Below are 10394 nucleotides of genomic sequence, written 5' to 3'. Positions count from 1 at the left end.
TGAAATTTTTATTAAATAGTATTTTAGTGTTATATTAAAATATATTAAAATGTATGATTCATATTATTTTTATCATTATAAATAAATAAAATAATTTATAAAACATTATAAAAATATTCATAAATCTAGAGTTATCTAATTTTATAATTAACTCATTTATGTATCTATTTATATATGTGTTCATATGTTTTTTTGTTTTTTTTTAAATATTTTAAAATAAGATCATANATATAATATTTATAATAAATATTATATAATAAAAATTTAAATAAAGTGATTTAAGAATAAAATAATAATTTAAAATAATTAAAAATTTAACATAACAATAAAAAATATAATAAAGAAAAAATATTATATAAAAAACCTAAAGATAGATAAACAAGTTTTTTATAAATTAACAAATAAAAAATTTTTTTTTTCAAATATACAGTTTTCATGTATCATTAAATCCCAAATGATTTTTAATGATTTTTAATGATTTTAAAAAAAAATAAATATGTATTAGGAAAAGTACTTCTATTTCTATATTTCTTCTTATGTATAAAAAAATAAACTCATATATATGAAGTTTTTCAGAAAAAATTTAATATTTATATTTTATCTTAGACAAAATCAATTAAAGATCCATTTATACACAACTATATTATCTACTATATTATATTATAATTATTTATATATATTATCTATACATATTATATTATATATTAACTATATTATCTCTATTCCATATTCATTCTGTGTGGGCATTCACGCATTATTAGTCCGAGATAAATATATCAATTCGAAATCGAAAATTAATTAAAAAACTTAACTATTATAACATCATTCTTTATTTTTGAATAAAGAATAAAAAAAAAAGAAAAAAAGATAATTTAAACGATTTAAATGATTTATTCCATTCAATTACCAAATGTTTTTAAATATTACAACAAAATTTAACGATGATTAATAATAGACATTATACACTATATAATCTTCGCGTCAAGTGCTGTTCGTTGCTAAAAAATACTATCCTATACGAGATACAATTAAATATACTTATACAAGTCCATGCTATGACTATCCTGTCAGCAAACAGAAAAAATATTGAAGATTATCAAATGAGACACATCCGAGTTATAAATAATGCACAGGCGGCATGTATAATATACAATATATAAAATAATGTATATAAGTAATATATAAGTATAATAAATAATATATAAAATAAATTTAAAAAATTATGAGGACTAATTCAGATTCAAAGCTTTATTGAATACAAAACAGATACAATATGTAAGTATTTATATGTACTTAAATGGATTTTAAACCGTCAAACTATAGAAATACAAAATGCATTACATAAATTTTTTATTTATTGCAATCATTTTCAATACCAAGTTTGAAAAATAGATATTATGTTATATTGATTTTTAAAATTTTAATATTCGCTTTTAGATTTCATTTTTTTTATTCACTGATAGTCATAAAAATGGAATTCAAGTGATTGTAATTAATCATAAAATGCTAAGAATACCTTTTACACTCATAAATATGATATCATTTGTAGATTTTATTTAAGAGAAATATTGATATTATTATTTTATCTAGCTGTTTTACTTTTAATCTTTAATCTTTAATTATGGAAAATACATGTGATATAAAATAATTATAAATATTATGGCAAATATATCTATTATATTACCTATTATATATTAATTCTTGATATACTTAATAACTTCAAAAATATCATAAAAAACATATAATTCTTATTATTATATTGTTATATCATAATGTAAACTATATCATAATGAAAACAATGTAAAGAATGCATAAGAAATTTGCAATCTTTTTTGAATTATTTTATTGTTGCAGACACCAATGACGAAGTTATATATATTTGTTTTAAATCATTTACAATAAAATTCTCATATAAAATTTAACTTGGTAACTGTTGTCACATAAGATAAGAAATCGCGAAAAATAAAATTAAATTTTTTAAATTAAAATTATATTAACAATTTATATATAGAATTTATATCAGGCTTTCTTAAAAATAATTAAAGATATAAAAAAAAATATGATTTTCAATTGAATCAAAAATACAAATTGATAGTTTTGTTTTAAATTTTGTTTTAAAGAGAAATTGTAACTTATTTTTATTAAAAAATTAATATTATAATATTATTATATTAATATTATAATATTATAATATTCAGTAAAATAAAGCAAAATCTTTTATATAACATCGAGAAAATTATCGAATTTGTTGAATAAATTAAAAAAAATATTAAAAGATTATAGAACAAATAATAATAATTGTATTTATTAATTCTATAAAAAAAATGATTCACATTGAATCAAATTTTTTTAGATATATCAAAAAGAAAAAAAAATTTTAGATTATAAATCAAATGATAAATTTATATACAAAAGATTATTTTAGAATACATTTCTTCTTGAGATTTTAAAAGAAATTTTTACTAGAAAAGGTTATATACATATACGTTACATAAAATTTACGTTATTAAAAAAAAAATGATGAAATATTTAAAATTATTCGTATAATATTAACACATTTAAATAATGAAAGAACAAAGATAACTATATTAAATTAATGTATAGATTTATATTTAAAATTATAACAAATGATAAAAATTTAAACGATTCTAATATTTATAACAATTTTTTTTTTAGAAATTAAAAACTTTAGAGTGCTTTGTAAAAAGAGATATATTTTGATTTATTATATTTTTTATAAAAATAATTTATAATAATATTCCGAATACTTTTTAATCTGAATATATTATAATCATTTTAAAATTTATATATCTCTAAGTACGATAATTTCAGAAGAAAAAATTATTTGAAATTTAAAAATAATTAAAAATTATTTATGTTCTATTATATGTATATCAAAAAAGTTCAACAAATTTATTTATAATTATTATAGAAAATGATATTATATAATAATTATAATTATATATTAAAATTATACTTACACTTAAAAATTTTCTAATAAACATGATAGAATAAAAGAAATAAATTTTGTAATTTGATATGCTTTTTTTAATTTCTTAACTAGGATACTTAATAATATATTTTAGTAGGATATAGATATAATAAAATGTATAAATAATATATTTGTAAAACATCTAGAAGAATCAATTCTAGATTTATTAAATTATAATATATATAATTAATAAATGTATTGGAAATAAGATAGAAATAAAATGAGATGACTCCGTTTTTATTATCATACTTTACTATTGTCATACTTTCCTCTTCTTATTTCACTTAATTTAATGCAAAATTAAATTACCTAATTAATAAATAATATATTATATAATTTTTATATTTATTTTGATCTTTATCCACGAATATATTAATTGTTTTATTTTTTTATACATACATTATATATTCTTCATTATATTTATATTTACTCATTTATATTTATATTAATATTAAATAAAAATATATTTATTATATAAAAATATTTTTTTAATTATTTTTATTAATTTTTAAGGACAAAAAAAGATTAAAATTTATACAACAATGGCTCATGTATATATGGCAATTGTAATGGAAATGAAAAGAAAAAAATAATAAAAAACAAAAATAAAGAGAAAGAAAGAAAAACAATTTACAACAGTTAGAGACTATTACAATATAATTTGATGATCTCGTGCGTCGTTTTCTCGAACCGTGTTTGCGGTGGCGCCAAGCATGCAACCATTCCTCGCGCACGTTCCTCGCTCATGTTAGCATTCAATGCGTAGTCCGGATTATTCTATGCTATGTATTGTACTTTACCTATTACGCATATATTGCATCGCGTTGTATGCATACAGTTCAATTCTGGAGAAACGCCGGATATTCTGATATTTGAATGTTACAGAATTATCTTTATAGATCAATATCTCTTAGTTTCTAAAAAATTCTGTTAGAAACTTTATAGACTTTAAATCGGATAATTTTTTTTTTTGGTGCTATAATACTATGTATCTTGCTTTTCGATGATTAATTATCAGTTTTTTATTTATTTAAATTATATTTACATCATAAGTCGATTGATGAATAAGTTGATCTCAAGTAAATATTAACAAATATTAATTTAATTAATCTTTATGTATTTACTATTTTTAATGTATATATTTATATTTATAATATATCATGTATTTATTAATTTTTAAAAATTCTCAATTTTATTCATTATTTTATTATTTTGTGATTAATGCATGAAAAAATTATTCAAGTTTTTTAATAGCAATATTTTCTTACTGACTTAAATAAGAAATGTCACTGACTTAAAATTTATATGACTTAAAATCATTTGAAAGTATATACATAAAAGTATGTACTTATTTAATCAAAAAATTATCAAAAAATAAAAGCCTTAAAAATAATCATGAATAAAAGTTTACTCCAGCAAATATTATTTTAATTTTTTGATTTTGAGAATTCTACGAAATTATTAAAAAAATTTTATTAAAAAAATTAAACTATTTTAATATTTTTTTAATTTTTTTAATGATAGCTTTTATAAATTAAATTAAGATATCAAAAAAATACAAATAATATAATTTTTTTTAAAAAATATATATTCATTAAGATTTCAAAATTTATAACAAAATTTTCTTTACTTTTTATGACACATATTGCTTAAACATCAATTTAACAATTAACAATATGAATTAATAAACTTGAAAATTATTAAAAAAAACTTGAAAAATAAAATTATAATTAAGTTTTTTATCTTTTTAGAAATCCATTTTATTTTTTCTCTATATATTTGTCTTTGTATATCATAGGATTTCTATATTATCATAAAACTATATTATTCTATTAACTATATTATTCTATATTATCATATTGAAGATAATTGAATTAGGATGTACTCAGGATAATTTATGCGATCGCACCTTATATGTTTTTATATATTGAATGATTTATTAAGTGCAATGTGTGGAAGGCATGTGGCAAATGACTATGTAAATGACGATAATATTTTACAGATAATAATTAGTGACGTATTTCTCGCCAATATATTCAATCATTTTAACGAGGGTAATTACTGACAGGATCATATATTCACAATCATAAATTGAATTTTACATTCCGCGCAATGCAAATGTATGACGTAATGATCCAGGCTCTTCTGATGGATATGAAATGTCTTCTTCACTGGATAAAGGCGCCTTTTCTATTAAAGACGTCTCTGTTTCTGGATTATTCCATGTAATAAAGAGAATTTCCGATTCAGAATTTTTCATCTAGATATTTTTATTGAATCATGTTATTTAAAATAAATTATATTAAATTATATATAAATTTTCTCTCATTCTTATTGAGAGAATAATCTATCATTAAATATTCTTGATCACTTATTGAAAATATAGATTTAATTTTGTCTATAAAAATATATTATTGTAAATTTTTTTTTTCAAAATAACATTACCAGTTATAGTTGTCAGAAATACAATTCTCATTTATATGTAAGAGATCATGAAAGAGAGCGTAAATGTCTTAATCTTCCTAGAATTTTAAATGATGTTGATGTTTCAAGGAAAATCGTGAAACAATTAGTCATTTTGAAAAAATTAATTTTAATTTTCATTTTTTTTTTATTAGTTAAACAGAAGTCATAAAAATTATTATATTTAATATTTATATTTAATATTTTTGTAAAATAATTCATAATGATGAATCATTGTACATAAGTGCATAAAAAATTTAAAAATACGCAATATGATATAAATAAGAAATGTGATTTTGTTATATATATTTTTTATACTCATTGTTAATTTCATATATTATTATTTAACAGAAATAATTAATTCTTTATATTTGATATAAGACAAATTTTTTTAATAATTTCGTAGAATTCTCAAAATCAAAAAATTAAAAAATATATATATAAATATTTTCTATAGATATATCGATGATAATAGTTTATATTTTCATAAATCATCTAACGACTGACCATGCAATAAATATAGCATCTATTTTAATTTAACGAAAAAATTTCATTTAAAAATTTAAACCAAATTATTATTTTTTTATCTATAAATTTTTATTTCTTATAATATTTATTTCTTAAACATTATTAATTGTAATAACAACTTTTTTAATATTTTTAATAAGAATTCGCTTAATAAAAATTAAAATTAGAATAAATAAATTTTAATCAATAAAGAATTTTGATAATTGAATTAAAAAAAATTATTACACATTCAATATTATTTAATTAATAACATTAATATAATATTTAACATTTTATCTTATATATTGTATGTATCATATTATATGTGGATTGTATTTTAGGAGGAGTGTAGGAAAAGGATAGCTGAGTGCACAATGAATGACGGTGCAAGTACACCGGTATGTGGGAGTGACGGTGTTACGTATTCGAGTCACTGTCGGGTCATCTCGAAGCAGTGTCAAGGCATGTCTATTCTTATCAAGCATATTGGCCCTTGTCCAGGTAGGATAATGCATTTTTCTTGTAATTATGTTTATAATTATATATTTATAATATTATATCTTTGTTATTATTTTCTGATTATATTTTCTGATTATATCAGAAAAATTTTCGAATGATTATTAAAAATTAAAATTAAAATTAAAAATTATAATTCCAATTGAAATTTAAAATTCAATTAAAATTTCACATTTTTATCTCTAAATCTAATATTAAAAATAATTAAATAATTAAATTAAAGAAGCATTTATTTTCTAATTTTTTTCTGAAAAAATATGATTCTTTTATATCATACTTTATGAATAAAAGAAAAAGAAAGAAAAAGAATTTTAAATCATTATAAAATATTATAAAGAATCAAAATATATTTTCGTTCAAAAGTTTTAAAATATAATAAATATTTTTTTAAAAATTGAGAGAATTTTTTTAAAAAATGAAGAGAATTAGAAAATCAAATCAATTTTATTAGTTCAATTATTCATAATTGAGGACTATATTTCTTAAAAAGATAAAATCAAAATATAAATTACGTGTAAAGTTAGATCGTAAAACTAGTTAACTCATAATTCGAGAAAAAAAGGATACAACGAGCTGAAAATGGTCATTCATCTACATTAGTTAAACATAATGAGTTGAGACATATTTTGTGACTCCAGGATTTACTGTTCGACGACGAAACGTCGTTTTTAGACGACATAAATACATAAAAAAACATAAATAAACTTTCTGTTTTATGTATTAAATTTTAATGAATTTATCATAAAATTAAAATTTATGATCAAATATTAGAATTTTATTAAAAATTAAAGATTTTAAAGATATATTTTTTCTTACTTTTTTCTTTTATTTCTCTTTTAAAAGTTTTTTCTGTTTCAAAATATTCGTTAAAAATAAAAAATTATAAAATGTAATAAGAATTTAGAATATCAATTGAATTTGTTTATTTAGAGACACCGGCGTGCTTTTCCGCAAGATTGACCGCTAGACCAAGTGCACGACCAATCTGTCGTTCGGATGGTACTTATGCACCAGTGCAATGTCACGAGGAAACCGGGTATTGTTGGTGCGTGACACCACAGGGCAGACCGCTCCCTGACACTTCAGTAAGAAACGAAAGACCAAGATGCATAAAAAAACTCGGTCCCAGATCTTCTGCGTCCACTAAGAGTGGGCAACGAAGACGTTCGCCGAATTGGAAACAACGAAGACAATATAACAGTAAGCATAGGAATACATGTGATCGGACAGAAAAATCCAAGTTTAACGGAAACCTGATAGAAAACTTCAAAATCGAATATAGGCGAACAAATATTTCTACCGATGGTAAGAGTACATAATATTTAAGAAAATAGGAAAATATATGTTATGTTTTTCTAAAATTTAAATGTTTTTAATGAAAGTATTAGAAATATTTTCAATATATTCTATGTATTTCTACGATTTCTTATTGAAGAAATCAAATATTCTTATCAAAAATTATTAAATCTTACTAAAATCTGTGTTGTTAATTGTGCAATTTCAATATATTTTTTTGCAATTACATTTTTTTTTATTTTCATTTTTTGGATATCTATATTTTTTTTTATTATTATTATTAAATGAAAATTAATTGAATATAAAATTATAACATACATAAATATAATTGTAATTTTGTTATTTCGTTCTGTAAAATGAAAATATTGTACTTAGAATCTTTTTTTCTTCTCTTCCTAAGAATTATCATAAAATATGTTGATAATCTAATATTTTTAGTATTTTCTAATATTTTGAAGCTTTTCTGAATGCTACTGCATATTGTAGTTTTAAACTATTTATTAACTTGTTTTTGTTTTTTTTTATTTCATATTATATTTTCTTATTAAATCTAATTTTATTATTAATATTTTACAAATAGGCGATAAAAATGTAGAACGAGTACTATCATGGAAATTCATTACATTGGATAAGAATGGAGATGGCTATTTGGATAGAACGGAATATAAAGAATTGAGAAGGCTGGCGAAAAAGGCAGTAAAACCGAAGAAATGTGCTCGCACGTTCGCCCGTACGTGTGACCTAAATCGAGATTTGAAACTCTCTAGGCAAGAATGGGGTGCCTGTCTTGCGAACGACTTCACTCGTAAGTTTAAATATGATATATATGCATTTCATATAATAAAAAAAAAATTTTGAAGACTTTTTTTCGATTCGATCTTTTCGGTTTCATTTGCACGATTCAACGATTTTCTTTCCTTTCATCGAAGTTAAATGATCATTAATGAAATAAATATATTTACAATTAATATAATATTTTCCTTTTTTATTATTTTTTTAGAGATTTTCATATAGAACAACATTGTTGAACTCAAAAATATTCTATTTGAATTACAAATATTATTAACATCTCTTTTTGAGTAGATTTGAAGTTCTCAAAGTTATAATGGAGATTGCATAAATCAGTTTTAAATTCGTTGATATTTGCGAAGTGGCGCCACACTATTGCATCACAAAAAATCTGTTCTAAAATCTGTTCATCACTTCGAAAAATTAAAACAAACATTATGACTCTCTTTTAAAAAAAAAAATTATTTTGTTATAAATAATTAAAAAAATTTCATTGAAAGTATGCAAAATTTAAAAAAATTATTTATTTTTATTTAAAAAATAAGATATATTATAATATAATAATATATCATAATTATTCGAGATTTTGAATTATTTTATATAATTTTATATATATATATATATATATGTGTGTGTGAGACACAAGAAAAAAGAAGATAAAATTCAAAAAAAATCCTTTCAAAATTTCATTATATGGTGTTTTTCTTATATGTATTATAAAAAAAGGATCTAAAATCGTTTTTTATACAAAAATTTAAAGCATGATATTAATCTTGATATACGCTATGTATATGATAAATAAGACTTATTCAACTTTGTAAATAATTATAAAACTAAAATTAAAACCACTAAAAGAACATAAATACTTGGACAGGCTTTTTATTATGATAGTAAATTGGGATTAATATCATTATCTGTATTTAATATTATTTAATGTACGTTAATCTATTCGCGTTAATTTATTTGCGTGCCATTGCAATCAAGTAATTACTGCGCATGATACTTTTTTTTCCTTATTTCCTTGGTAAAGGCTGCTGGGTTGCTTTTAAATCTACATAATTCATAGATCCATATCAAATTCTGAATTTTTTTCTTTTCATTACAGTAATTTTAGAAAAAAAAATAAGACATGTAAAAAGATCTAAAAAGTATAAATAATTAAAATTAAATACGAATTTATTATATTATATTACTTTGGTTAAATTATTGGCACAATGGATAATTTATTATTTATTTTACGGATCAAACAAAATATCTCTTATAAAATATAATTTATTCAATAATAAATATAACAGCGGATTTTTATGTAGCGTTTTATCAGTGTTTGAACAGTATTCATCTCAAGAATGAATTTATTAAAAAAAAAATTATTTCTTATATTTATAAAAAAAATAATATATTTAGCCAGTGAACATTAAGATTAATTATTTGTAAAATGAGTTTATACAGGAAAGAATATTTATTCACGATAATTTTCTTTATTTCTTTTGAAATTATGTTTGAATTAATATAATTTAAAACAATATATAGTATCAATTATTTCTATGATTGAACTTGATTAATCAATTTAATTTATGTATTATTATATTGATAGAAAAAAATATATAAAATAAGGGGAAAAATTTAATGATAGCTAAAATATAAAACTACTGAATCGCAAAGGATTCTAAAATATCTAGATATAAATTACATCCATAATTGTTGATAGTTTCAATATATTAAAGCATTCCTTTTAAAAAATAAATTAATATAATAAAATTTTTTGTTATTATTTTTTTATGATATTTAATGATACTAATTGATAATAATTATCAATTTATCAATTTGTTTC

The 10394-nt window shown here is 19.7% G+C and overlaps 1 protein-coding gene across 2 annotated transcripts in view; it reads left to right on the top strand.

Annotated features, from left to right (window-relative positions):
- The window catches only part of LOC102675342 (SPARC-related modular calcium-binding protein 1), a 41407-nt gene that overhangs the window by 24190 nt on the left and 6823 nt on the right, over positions 1 to 10394 (top strand). For both annotated transcript variants that reach the window (XM_006624445.2, XM_006624444.2), the window contains exons 2-4: positions 6304 to 6463; positions 7409 to 7783; positions 8355 to 8579. In XM_006624445.2, the coding sequence (XP_006624508.1) occupies positions 6304 to 6463; positions 7409 to 7783; positions 8355 to 8579 (760 nt within the window). The remainder of the gene's footprint in view (positions 1 to 6303; positions 6464 to 7408; positions 7784 to 8354; positions 8580 to 10394) is intronic.

The sequence above is a fragment of the Apis dorsata genome, unplaced genomic scaffold (genome assembly GCF_000469605.1).
Source record: "Apis dorsata unplaced genomic scaffold, Apis dorsata 1.3 scaffold_1058, whole genome shotgun sequence".
In the NCBI taxonomy this organism is placed as follows: Eukaryota; Metazoa; Arthropoda; class Insecta; order Hymenoptera; family Apidae; genus Apis; species Apis dorsata.
This window is presented reverse-complemented; position numbering and strand designations above follow the sequence as displayed.